The following is a 13,636-nucleotide window of genomic DNA, read 5'->3' as shown; positions in this document are numbered from 1 at the left end:
AAACATCCATGCAGAGGAGCTCAAGGAATACCTGGTGTGGGGATGCAGTGGACACGGGGCCGTCAGGGACGGTGGTGGGCTGGGGAGAGACGTGTCCTGTGGGGTGGGGACAGGCCCTGTGGGGCGCACGGGCGTCAACGGGGTCTGATGCTGTCCACGCATCAAAGACAAGGGAGATCGAAAAGGGAGGGGCCCTGGCCTGGGGAAGCCGAGGTCTCTGGACACTTGAGAACAGTTTTGCGGTTTGAAAATCGATTTTCAGTAGTTCAAAGAGCGCAGAGGCACAGTCTCACACTGCAGACCCCTAGAACCTGTGACCCAGCCATGCCACTTCTGGGTACACACCCAAAAGGACTGAAAGCAGGTCTTGAAGAGATATCTGCACACCCATGTTCACGGCAGCGTTACTCACGAGAGCCAAAAGGTGGGAGCCCCCAAGTGTCCATCGATAGACGGGTGGATGAACAAGATGTGGTCCACACAGAAAACATATACTTGATGGATATGAAAATGGAATATTATTTAGCCTTAAAAAGGAGGAAATTCTGACACACACACTACAACATAGATGAGCCTTGAGGACACGATGCCAAGTGAAATCAGCCAGTCACAAAAAGACAAACGCTCTATGATTCCACTCATAGGAAGTCCCTAGAGGAGTCAAATCCAAAGAGAGAGAAAGTAGAAGGTGGGCACCAGGGGCTGGGAGGGGAGGGGGGGTGGGTGTTTAACAGGGGCAGAGTTTCAGTTTTATAAGATGAAAATAGTTCTGGAGATGGATGGCGGTGATGGCTGTACAACAACGTCAATGTACCTGATGCCACTGAACTGTACACTTAAAAATGGTTAGCATGGTAAATTTTATGTTATGTATATTTTACGACAATTAAAAAAAATTTTTTAATGTTTTGTGATTTTCAAAAAGAGAGAGAAAGAGAGGGTGATGGGGGCATTCTCAGGTGGGAACTGTTTGCAGGCAGATGGAAAGGATTGGTGGAGAGGGAGGGATGGAACCCACAGAGAGCTCAGGGCCCGAGGGAGGCAGAGGGGAAGGAAAGTTCTTGAAGAAAGGTTAGCTCTGAAAAAGAGGAGGAAAACATCTTTCCCCAAGAAAGGAGGGAATGACGAGAGGGCCGGTGAGAGACCAGTGAGAGGGAAGGGTGAAAGTGGTCCGTGGAGCTGCCTGGGGGCACAGAGAATGTGGACACGGCCAAAGATGTGGGTAGCCCATTGGGTTCTCAGGGAACCAAGAAGGGGCTCGAACGTGTGGGGACGGAGGGGTGTGGGCAGGGGAGCCAGGGGCTGCAGGGAGACTAAGGATGTCCTGACGCGCCTCCACGTCTGCTCTGAGGAGGGGATGAAGAGACAATTACACGTGGACCATAAGAGAGGCTCCGAACACGGGGCCAGCACACGGTGGGCCTTCAGTCAATGTTGCTGGAACGGGATAGAGCAGGACGGAATGGAAATCCTGGAGGGAATGTGTTTAGCATGACTTCAAACGACCAAAAATATCTCCAGTTCTTTAATAAATTCCTTGAAAAATCACAACCCTCAGGTGCTGAAGGAACACCATATCTCAGGCCATAATCCTGGCACAGGAAAAGCCGCACTTCTTCAAAGGGCGTAGCACATCTGTGTCCCCATACCCTCGTCATTCCTTCTGCTGACACAGACACAGTGAGCGCTCGGGAGCCACAGCCACGATGTGGCAGGATCAACAGTCATCACTCAGAACAAAAGTGAAAAAATGGTCCATTCTGGGCTCTACAGTGTTTCTCAGAGAGAACAAAGTTCTTCATCTCAATAACGGCTGTTATCAAGATAAACAAAAACCGGCCGATTTATGCCCCTCCTCCACAAAGAACATTTACTGTAAATCAGAAATACCCACGGGCCCTGCACACGCACCTCTGGGAGCCCCCTCCAGTCTCCAGGGCCTTTTTACACAACGTCCACACCATGAGACCAATCCTGAGAGCCACCAGAAATAATCCCCAGAGAAGGAACTCTCGGGAGAGAAAAAGCCAACTTGGGCAGCACCAACGCCGTCTGAGATTCATATACAGACAACAGATCCCCCTCCGTGCGAAACCACATCAAAGGACAGAAACACGGAGAACTCGCCGGGACTCACCAGCTTGTGCCTGAGACGGACGGTGACCAGCGGGGAGCCCGACAGGTTCCGGGAGAGCGCGGGCGGCGGGGACACCTCCAGGGAGATGAGGAAGCTGGTGGCCGACAGCAGGCAGTCTTGGTAATTCGCCGCCTCAGCAATCCTTGGAAAGAAGTGAAAAATTACTACAAAACGGAAAAAGGGGGCAGGCCGCTAGAACCCGGGTTTAGAATTTAATGTAAGCCTGAGATTTTTGCGACTGGACTCTTTGTTGGATGGAATTGTGGTTTCTATCACCCAGCACCCGCTGTTCTCTGAGGCTTGGCGCGGGCACCTGGAGATGAGGCCTCCTACGCCGTGTTCTGACTCTGCAGCGTGAATTCTGTCGTTCAGTGCCTGCTCTCTTTAAGGTTTGATGCCAGTGCCACAGGGGAGACGGGGCCCTCGACCTCACAGAGTTTATGATCCCGTAGAAGAAGTGGGAGACAGCCCAGGGAGTGGGAAGAACAGGAAGGTCAAAACAAGGGGTTTGAATCTCAGCAATTCCACTTACTCTGCTGTGTGGCCTCAGGCAAGTGACTTACCCTGTCTGAGCTTTCACCTCCCTAACTATAAAATGGTGTGATGAAGAGCAGTGTGGTGGACACTTGTTGTCTTCCCGCCCAGTATCCGTTCACTCTTCTCCTGATAAAGTCCCCTCAGTTTCCCTCTAGGCGACCACTACCTTCCGCACTCCCGGCTCATGTGCTTTGTTGTTGACTCCATCCTCGGCTCAGGAGTAAACCCTGCGATCCAGGCCTGAATCAATCATGCACGGCATTCCCAGGCCACAGTGATTGTTCAGAAGCAAGCACAGGATCCAGCAAAATCCAACGAGATGCAATAAGATTCAGATGGAAAATGCTGGGTCACAGATTCTCACTTCTCTCTGCTACATGTCAGCCCTGAAGGATGAGGTCCTGGCAGCCGCTTACAATCATGAGGGGAGAGACAGACCAAGAAGGGAGCCCACCCCAAGGAAGACCTGGGATGGATCCAAGTGACATCAACTGGATGCTGGATCAAGCTGCTCCTGAAGCCAGTGTGGCCACGCACCTTTCAGCGTACGTGACCCAATAAACTCCCCTTTTGCTTAAAACAGCACAAGCTGGGTTTTCTATCACTTGCAACTCAATCAAAAATATCCTAACTGACATATATGGTACTTGTCTCGTGGAGTTACGAGGTTGAAATGATATTCAGGGCCAGGACTTGGGTGAGGCAAGCAAGGAACCTGGGGTGCAGGATCTGAGGAGGTGCTCACATGGATCTGGCACATGTGGCATTCGAATGACTCCAGGAATGAGCGCCTCTCTGAATTCTGTGTCCTAGACGCCTGCGTGCCTCACCCTAACCCTAGCCCTGCCTGGCGTGCAGAAGGTCACCAGCAAGTGTCTGCCGCATGAATCTGAATTTTGGACGCGACACTAGAATGCCTGAGACATGAGTCATCTGGCCCCCACTCAGGTCACCCAGTCATCTGCTTGTTTCTTGCCTAATCCGGACCTCGTGTGCCTCCTCTTCATTCCCCAAAGCCTGACGGAGGATTCTGCGTCTTACATGTGTGGATGCCCATAGAATCGTCTTCATAGCATCTAACAGGTCTCTGGGAGCTGGGTGCACCATCCTCTTCCTCCCTCAACTAGTTTTACCTAATCGCTAGACTCTAACACTGTATTCAGTGATGCTGTCCTGGGGAAGAGCCAATGGGGCCCACGCAGCCTGTCACCACGCCTCTGCACAAAGTCCCCTTACACGTGTCCCTGAAAAAAAGTAGGCCCCCAGAAGCACTCAGAAATATTCCTGGAACGGTAGATATGAAATGTCTACAAACCTAACACCATAAAGAAATAATACCCTAACCGCGCCTTCATTGGAGCGAGAGGGTATTTCCTACAGAACATCACCCAGTACCTGGGGCTGCAGCAAAACAGTCACTGATTTCTCAGGCCTGCGAGTGTCATCCAGGTTGAAATCCCGAGGAGCCACTGTAAACTCAGAAAGCCTCCTTTAACCACATTAAGTCTGATTATTCTGAGTATTCTTCTAAATGAAAATTTCGTTGATCCAAACCAAAAGCTAGAAGACACACGTGGAATAAGACACACAAATTAAAAAGAAAAGAAAACCCTGAAAAGAAAGTATCACTCAGCGTTTCTCAACCATTTTTTCATGATATCCCCCTAAAGAGTCTTTTTAGACATTTTTATCCTAACCAACGCCCCCCATGAAATTTCCATACTGCAGAGATACAGTATATCTGCTTGTGTTCTGTGCCTCTTTGCAGAGCCACAAACCATTGTACTATCTCAGACTCTTTGCCCCCAAAACCAATCTTCACCCATGGGGTGATGTCACCCCACTGAGGATGCGTGGGGTTTGGCCACTGCAATAGAGAGTGAACATCAGCTCGATGTCACCGGGGACCAAATCAGGTCCAAGACAGAGAGGCCTGGTCCCCAGTGGCCTGGCCCACCTCGACCAGCAGAGCAATTCCAGAGACTCCAGGGAGTGAGGAGGTTCCTTAGCTCAGCCCAATGTCCGCCCAGACCCACTCTCACCCGTGTCAGGTGTCCCAATACCTCGGGGTCACATTTCCCTCTGCAGGGCTCCATGAACTCATCGTGTATGCATGCCACCAAACAGAAATAATTTTTCTAGCAAAAATCAGGACTATCACATTAGCCAGCATAAAAAATCGGATCCCTGAGCATAAGACCCTAAATGTCAGCATCATTTGTCACTCCCTCCTCCTTTCCCTCTAACAGTGGTCCTATTGGCCATCGTCTCCCACTGGAATGTAAGCCCTCTCAGGCCTGGATTCTCCATTTTGTTCTCTGCTCTCCCAGCTCCTAGAACCACGCCTGACGCATGAGAGGGGCTCAATAAATGTGTGTTGGATGGATGAATGAATGACTGAATGAATCTACTCACAGGCAGACAATGATGACTTAGATCAAAGTCATAAGGAAAACATATGGAAAAAATTAAAGGAGAACTTTCTATCCACAGACTAAAGCAAGGCCAGAGTGGATTCCTGGATTCCACACCAGGAACCCGTGGATTCGACCAGACGTGGTTCGGTAATCACTGCATTTCAGTGGGAACTGCCACCAGACTCACCAAATCAAGACGAGGCCAACGGACTACGTGGCCTCCTTAGGGGCATTTTTACTCTGAAAGAGAGCAATTTCCCAAATACGGGCAGGTTTACACTGATGGTCTCCAGTGACTCAGACTTGTCCCGCGCAGACAAGTGAGGCCCTGACTTCTGGCTGGGTTGGCCCCGCAGAGAGGGCGCCTGGTGCCAGGCCAGGGTCTCTGGCCGGGAGTGGCCCACAGCCTCAGCACAACCCACCCAAGTCAACAATCACAAGCTATCAGATGGACTAAGAAATCACAGTTTATTTTTCAGGTCTGATAATGGCATGTAGTTACTCTATATTTCTTAAGAGTCTTTATCTTTTAAAAATAGAGACTAAATATTTACAGATTAAACTACTATTTGCTGTCAGAGATTTGCCTCAAAATAACCGGAGGGGCCCGGGCGAGGGAGCAGGATGTACGGACAAAGCACAGACGGCCATCGGTTAGTAACTGCTGTAACCGGGGGATGACCATCTCCCTGTTTTTACAGAACTTTAAATTTTTCATAATAAAAAGGGGTTTTTTTTAATGATTTCATTCAATCTCTCTGATACCTAAATGTTAATAAGGGTTTCACTTTGTTTTCATAAATCTGACCCAGATCTGATTTTTAAAAATCTGTTATCTCTGGAGCAGTAACACTTGGAGACTGGGCTGTCTACCACTTGGGATTGACTGTCCCACACTCTGACCACACCTTTGCCAACAGCCCCTCGATTAATTACACTTCCCCAAATCACCCACCCGGCCCCTGGGGGACCTGACTGGTACGAGCCGAGGTCAAGCTTGGCGATCTTCACATATCTCAACACATCTGAGCCTAGACCACCCTGCTGGTCATCCCCTCCTGCAGTCAAACACAGAGAGGATTTCAGACGACAGGACTCTGAGGGGTAGACCGGGGGGGCCTGAAATCTGCAAGGGAAACACTGGGACTTCCCGGCACATGTGAGCTGAGCTCTGGCGCTCGGGCAGCAGAAGTCAGCACACGTGGACCAGGACAAGGGGCAGTGTGAAGAGACTGTGTAGAGTACAATGAAGTCCCCACGGGTAACCAAGCTGTGTAGGCAAGTAAAAAAATCAAAGAAGAAAATATTCCCTAGTGAATGAGCTGCTTTTGTAACTAGTTCCCACCGGACCACAGCTTCCTGCTGAACCCTGGGGTCTATCCTCATCCGTCTGTCAGAGAGCGGCGCGCTCGCTGACTGTCAGAGGCGAGGGTCCACGGCACCCTGGAACACCACGCAAAGGAAACTCGGAATCTTGTGAGAGATGCTTCATATCACGACATCCATGAGGGTGATCTTGGAGCGACTTGATAGAATTCTCTAGTGAGACGCGCAGCCTCGGGTGGATTCAGACAGAACATCCACCAGGATAAGGAAGGCGACTTCCATGGGCTCTCCCGCTGCTCAGAGAGCTGAGTCCTCTGCATCAAGTGCTGCAGCAAGGACCTTCCAGAGGAAACTGCAAGAAAGACACTCCCTCTCTGAGCTGGGACCCGTGCTTTTCACTGTGTCTCGTGAAACAGTCCAGCCGACAGAAAATCTGCTACACGCACTACAGTGAACACACTTACACTCTTCACCTGTTTCCCAGCTCCTTCCATCTTGGCACATTCGCTTTACCCAGCAAACTCACACTCTATACACACACACACACACACACATACACACACACTCTTTCTTTTTTGCTGAACAGTTAGAAAGTATATCCTGACAATCTTCCCCTAACTAACAGGTACCTTCTGAAAACAAACACTGCCGCCTACATGGCCATCGTGCACTCGTCGCGCTCAGGAATTTAACAGTCAGATGTCCCACTGTCCCCACCGTGTCCCTCAGAGCTCTGCTCCTTTCTGACCAAGGGAAAGATCCCGCCACATTTCCTCAGTCTCCTCTCGTTTGGAACTTTCCCTGCTCCTTTTTCTTTCCTGGCGTGGACATTCAGTGGTCCAAACCGAAGTTTTCCAGAACGTGCCTGCCTTTAGATTTGTGTGACTGTTTGCTCACAAGGAGCCTCAGGCCATGGTCTGGGGCAGGATGACCCCTCAGGCTGTGTTAACTGTTCCCCCTGCTCCACATCGGCGACACAGGACATCGATGTGTCCACGGCTGACGATGTCGAGGGTGACCAGTTGGTTGAAGTGCCACCTGACACCTGTCTCCACGCTTGGGTACCTGTCTCACATGTAATTAACAAGTACCCTTGGGGCGGCATGAATAACTCTGAATAACCCTTCCCCGACTATGCCTCACCCTGTGGTGCTAACGTCCGCTGATGATTTTGCCCGAATCATGACCACATGAGAGCTGCAGATGGTGACTTTCTGACTGTCCTTCCTCCTGCCTCGATTGGCTGGCATTACTCCATAAAGAATGACAAGTGCAGACATTTAAGCCAAGTCAAAACCTCCGGGAACTTAGCCTTCTGAAGCACGTGATAGTCGGTCAACGAGACGCTGAAACCCAGAGACCTGAGTCACAGCCCCGCCTCTGCCAGCCGGCGGCCTTGCAGCCCCGTCCCTTCTCTGGGCCTGGACCCGTCTATGGAGGAGGAGTGGGAGCAGGCGACTCTACTGTCCCTGCCCACTCCGACCCCGGCCCCATGGTAAGGAATCAGCTGCCCCAGTTGCTCACCTGGCACAGTGTGAGCATCCATAAGAGCCGAACAGTCCCCATCGTTACGGGGCCAGAGAGAGCGAGACTCGAAGGCAGCACATCCAGGCAGCCTAGCAGGGACAGGCTAATCCCCCAGGACCTGTGGCCAGTCAGAGGCGCCCCCGGGCAGTCATCACTCGGGCCCCTGGAGCAGTCTCCCCGGGGCTTGGCGTGGAGATGGAGAGCTCACCCAGCCCTCACCCTCCTCTTCGTGCATTAAATTCATATGCTGATTCCACCCCCACAGGGCGATGTAAAGGACATTACGATTCTCCTGCGTCCTTTCACTCTCACAAAGAACCAAGGATGTGCGAAGATTACAGTACATGATACTCAAACGGAAGGAAGTCGGCTGTAAAGGCAAGTGGGAACCCCGCCCATGTGATTCTACTAATCTATTTCTAATCATGCGTGGAATTTGATAATTATCTTACAGGCAGACCAGCGAGAACATCCAATCATGTTATGAAGTGATAAAAGCAAGCACTCACATGTGACTTTCAAGGGCACCAAGCTTGATTTAACAATTAACTCACTCAGTGCTCACAGCCGCCCTCAGAAATCAGTACTGCCATCACCCCTGTTCTAGAGGCGAGAACACAGGCACAGAGACCACCGGGCATTTGCCAGGTTCACACAGCTGATAAGGGCGCCCACCGGGAGAAGGGAGCCAGGAGTCAGGCACACAAATCTGTGCTGCTAACCACAGCACTGTTGGTACAGCCCACCCCGTGCCCTCCTCTGACCTAGTCTACACTGCAGAAGTGAACACGACAAATACGGGGCCTGTACTTGATGAGCTGGGTGGGTGATTTTTTTCAAGGTTAATGTTGACAACAAGACACCTTTGCATTAAGTGCTGACTTGAGAACTTCACCTGAGCTGAAAATTCAACACGAAAAATATGTCCTCATCATTGCAAAATAACTGTTTTGACTTCAGGAAAACAACTGAGCACTGAAATTGGCTGCTGACAGAGTTCACAGGTCACTGGGTGTTAAGGTGAACAGGTAGGGAGCTGTGAGGGGGGCACTTCTGCCCATGCGGTCGCAGAGCCCCCCATCTGCAGGAGAAGGGGGAGCCAAGCAGGGTGACTGGGTCCTGAGGCTTCTGAGTCCTCTCTGTGGACACCTGGGCAGTGAGGACGGCGGAGGGGAGGGGAAGGCCGAAGCCCTTGGGACAGAGGGACCGGAGCCCCATCTGCCAGGCTTCCAGCGCGGCCTTGGACTCCCCGAAGCAGGGCCCATGCGGCCTCTCCCCCGCCCGCTGCTAGCGCTGACACCAAGCGGGCGGAGCAGGGCTGTGCAAGTAGAGGCCTGGTCAGCCGCCTGGTTTTGTAAATAAAGTTTTACTGGCACACAGCCACTCCCATTCCTGTACATATTGTCAGGGGCTGCTCGCACGCTTCCAGAGCAGACTGGAAGTAGTTGTGACAGAGACATCACGGCCTGTTAAGCTGAAAATATTTACTATCTGGCCCTTTATGAAAACGTTTGCTGCCACCTGGCTTGAGTCCTGATTCGACTTGGTCACCAAGAATTATCCTCTGAAACGTGTGCATGTGCCGACTCTGTAACCAGCAGCTCTGCCTTTTCTTTTTCAGGGGGAAGGGGAGCTGCAGATAGTAGTACAAACCCCATTCTCTTGCTCGTTCTGACCCCTGGCCCACAGAAGGGCTCAGCTACACCTCATAAATACACATTTCAAGTATTTCACTGAAAAATCCATTTCAGTCTGAATCTTCAGCAGTGAGAGCTATGAATAAACACAGAAGGGCCAAGGATGGGTCCATTTTTCATTCATAATCCCAGGTTTGGAGAAAGTTTCCCCAAATAGTTGAGAAGGCATCTTTCAGAGGAAAAGAGATCTCATTTTCCTCTGACGATTTCTCTGAAGAATTCTGGAACTCCCGCACAAAGAGCGACAAGCCCCCCCTTCCGTAGTTACCAGGGAACTTGTCCGAGCACAGCCTTCCCCAGGGCACGCGGACCCAGAAGACGGCTCTCCCTGCAGGTCTACAGCAGTACCACCGCCGCCTTCTTCCCTGCTCCACCCTCCCCCCAAAGGTCTAGGACCAGGAGCTGTTCCCCGCCATCCCGGCGACGGGAGAGGAGCGCCATCTGAGAAACACATGATATCAGGGCTCAGGTATTTGCACTATCAGAAGGTATTTATCGTCTATCTGTAGGCAGTAGATGCTGCTGCCTGCTTTCCATCACGGATGAATCTAAGCCCCAGCTGCAGGGCCAGCATCTGGAACTCACCCCCGCAGTTCCTTGCAGAACTTGCAGGAACGCCCTTCCTCATACCAGCGGCTTTCCCAGGCTCAGTCCCAGCAGGGGAGGGAAGCGGAGCCTCCTCAAGGCCCTGGTGGAGGTGCTGTGTGGCTCCTTCTGAGATGCTGCGCTCTCCAGGCACCTTTTCCGAGCCCCTGCTCTGGGCCAGGCACTGTGCCAGCCGCCAGGGAACAGAGATGGACAAGAGCCTCCTGCTGCCCTCCGCAAAGCCCCAGTGGGGGCAGATATGCTGCCGTCAGACACGGCTTCACCCTCAAACTCTAACTGCAGAGACACATCCCTCGGGCCCACACCTGTTGGCACTTCCTCTGCAGGGCCTTGGCTCTGCCTCCCTGCCCCCTGCCAGGGACCCCAGGAAAGAGGAGGAGTGGAGCCCTCCCATGACATCTCTGCCTCCTCTAACCTCTCCTTGGGGGAACCAGCCCCTCCCTGTGGTCTGAGTAGGGCTGACCCACCCCTAAGTATGAGGGGATCCTATGAGCAGACCTGGCCAAGGAGACAGCAGGATCCTCTGACCACCATGACTAGGGGCCAGGATGGGTTTTCCACAGGAAACAACCTCGTTGGTTCCCACATGTGGGCACACTTGGCCAATGAGAGAGCAGCATCCTCTGGCCACCACGATTGGGGGGCCAGGATGGGCACATGACCCAAGCGGGCCAATCACAGCCCTCCCTGGTTTTCCACAGGATGTCATGTGAGCAGACCTGTCCAATGAGAGAGCAGGATCCTCTGGCCACCATGATTGGGGGGCCAGGATGGGCACATGACCCAAGCGGGCCAATCGCAGCTCTCCCTGGCTTTTCACGGGTGCATTCAGGAAAAAGGATTGCTCTCCTTCTGAGATGTTAGGATCCAAACCCACGTGGGCCTGAAGCTACCAGAGCCAGCCATGCCTGTATGGAGAGGCCTGCCTGGACATGAGCCATCACAGAGAAGAGCAGAGGTAGGAGACAGAGAGACCAGGCCTAGATGGCATCCTCTGGGTGCCTGGGTCCAGTTGTGCCTGAAGCCAACATACTCCTGCCCTTCTAAGTCTCATGAGCCCTTAGTCCCCTGGCCTTCTGCTTAAACTGATGTATCCAACTCAGTCCTGACTAATGTAGGCATGTGTTGCTGTCTTCCCATTGTACAGAAGTGGAAACTGAGGCTCAGAGTGGTTAAGTCACTTGTCCCAGGTCACACAGTTACTTCCAGGCCGGGTTGAGACAGTCACCCAGCCTGTGCTCCTGACCACTGCACTATCAGCCTGTCCCTGGGGCTCACTGAGCCCGCAGTGTAGGAGTTCCTGCGTGTCTTCAAGGGGCGGTGGCAGCTCCTTGCTCTAATAGCGAAGCACCAGGTGTTGGCATGGCAAGTTCCCCAATACGATGTTGCATATGGCTATGATGGCGGGGAGGTGGGGGCGTCACAGTGGTCAGCCCCCCAGCAAACAAGCACATACACGCCCACTCCCACTCCATGCTGTGTGACCCCGAGAGACTCACTTGGTATTGGCTGGTGGGATGTTGTTCAAGTAATAGTGCATTCTGTGGTAGAGAAGGCCCACGATGATGGTCCAGCCTGGGGAAAGCAGAGGGTCGGGGGCGCCTGTCAACATGCCCAGTGACAAGCAGGAGAAACCCAAGGCCCCCAGCCCGGCAGTGCGCAGTGCAGACCCTCACACCCGAGCACTGGGGGCAGCTCCTCAGGGGAGAAGAAAGTGAGGGGCACTCGGGGCACATTCACTTTTCAAGGGACCAGGGTGACAGTCACTGCGGCAAAAATAGCCAGAGCCACCTGGGCCTCTGGTGGTGCTCCTGGAGTCAGAGAGAGTAATCGGGGTCCCCTTGGCTGCTCATTCGTTACAAAACTTGACTTCAAACTGCAAGGGAGTAGAACCTGGGGCCCCTCAGCAGACAAACCCCCTGACCTGAGGCCACCCTGGGGTGGGAGGGGAGATGGCCACATCTATTCATATTTGGCTAATGAGGAGCTGTGCAGACTTGGGGGCGACACACCATGTCCTTCGTGGTGAACCAGAATCACCCGGAGGGCCTGTCTAAAATGCCTATTCCCAGGCTGATCCAGTTGAGTAGGCTGGAGTGGGCTTGGAATCAGCATTATGAGTGAACATCCGATGATGCACCGTGTTCCCGAGGACAGAAACCTGGCCCAGAGCCGCTCCCACAGGAACAGGTAAGGGGCCGGTGGGCAGCACCTCAGCTGGGCAGCCGCTGGCCGAGGGCTCCTGAGAAGGAGCCGTGAGTCCCTCCCTCCCCAGCCAGAGGGTCCTGGGCTGCCGGGTCTGCAGCTGCACTCACCTGGGCTGCGGAAAGCCTCATGCGGAATCTCAATGTAGCTCTGCCCCTGGGCCGGGAAGCGGTAGTGGGAGGAATTCATGGTCTTGGGCAGGAGTTTGGCCACCGAGAACTCTGAGAGCAAGCCAGAGAGAGGAAGCTCGTCAGTAAACTGCATGGCCCAGGAATTCGGGCTGTAAAACCCCATCTGCTTTGGCTTTTTCTAACAGAACAAGCTCCCCTGGAGACTGTAATTACCTTCGGAAAACAAGGACCTGAAAAAACAAGAGTCCAGGGAAGGAACTGCAACCACGCGGGTCTCACGTCCATCCGGCCACACACAGTGGGGACTCTCGGCCTGAGGTGACCCTCCTTCCCTGACAGCAGCCCTCAGCCCTCAATGCCTCAGTTACTGCCTGCCTGCGTTCAATCGTGCGGTGACCCCGTGTGCCGAGGGGGGCTGCCTCTCCAAGCCCCGGGGACCCCAAGAGACACAGGAAAATGAAACACCTAACACTAGTCTTCTAGACACCAGGAGAATGCGTCACGGCACGGGGACCCCACTAAAACTAACGTCTGTGGGTCAGCTGAAGCTGATTTTCCAGAGTCTGGCCCTTGTGGTAAAGCAGGAGTATTACAGTGCTCCTAGATCCAGACTTCTGAAAGCGAAGGGCCGTGATGTCTGCCTGTACGAGACTGTATGACAGTCATCTCGGAAGCGATGTGGGCCAAGCCTCCAGCTAACTCTAAGAAACCTGGTTTTGCACCTTTCACCCCACAGACACTTGAAGGAGCTGCTGCTTCTCGACTCCTGTTCTGAACTGAAACGTTGGTTGCACAAGATGAATTGGCCCCCAAGTTGCCATCAAATGCTCACATGGACCTCTGTACACATCATGGCTGAACACATCCGCCCTGATTCTAACTCTGTCTTCCTCCCAAATGTAATTTTGCATAAAGCAACACAGTTTAGGAAAACAGACAGGTTTATCTGAGCTAACGGTGTGTGAGGCACCACGTTGATTTGTGTGTCGCGAGAGAACGCAGGGCCGGAGTGGAGCAAAATCCAACAAATGGCTGTGCTCCCCGGCCTCCTGC

General features: G+C 52.7%; 1 protein-coding gene and 1 long non-coding RNA gene across 6 annotated transcripts in view; one reads left to right on the top strand and one right to left on the bottom strand.

Moving 5' to 3' along the window:
* Positions 1 to 13,636, bottom strand: part of ADGRD1 (adhesion G protein-coupled receptor D1) — a 161,018-nt gene that overhangs the window by 106,079 nt on the left and 41,303 nt on the right. For all 5 annotated transcript variants that reach the window (XR_015549832.1, XM_087423472.1, XM_087423473.1 and 2 more), the window contains 3 exons: positions 12,563 to 12,673; positions 11,747 to 11,822; positions 2,138 to 2,279 (listed from right to left, as the gene is read on the bottom strand). Coding sequence is in view for 4 of the 5 variants with exons in the window: in XM_087423472.1 (XP_087279598.1) it covers positions 2,138 to 2,279; positions 11,747 to 11,822; positions 12,563 to 12,673 (329 nt within the window). In the remaining variant the exon portion in view is untranslated. The remainder of the gene's footprint in view (positions 1 to 2,137; positions 2,280 to 11,746; positions 11,823 to 12,562; positions 12,674 to 13,636) is intronic.
* On the top strand, positions 11,126 to 13,593 carry LOC147912493 (uncharacterized). The gene is made up of 3 exons (XR_015549833.1): positions 11,126 to 11,205; positions 12,320 to 12,437; positions 12,769 to 13,593. It is a non-coding gene; the product is annotated as an uncharacterized LOC147912493 (long non-coding RNA).

This window comes from Ceratotherium simum, chromosome 35, assembly GCF_057802395.1.
Source record: "Ceratotherium simum simum isolate JZ-2026a chromosome 35, ASM5780239v1, whole genome shotgun sequence".
NCBI classification, from domain to species: Eukaryota; Metazoa; Chordata; class Mammalia; order Perissodactyla; family Rhinocerotidae; genus Ceratotherium; species Ceratotherium simum.
The sequence above is the reverse complement of the archived record's forward strand: the minus strand, read 5'-3'. Positions and strand labels throughout refer to the sequence as shown.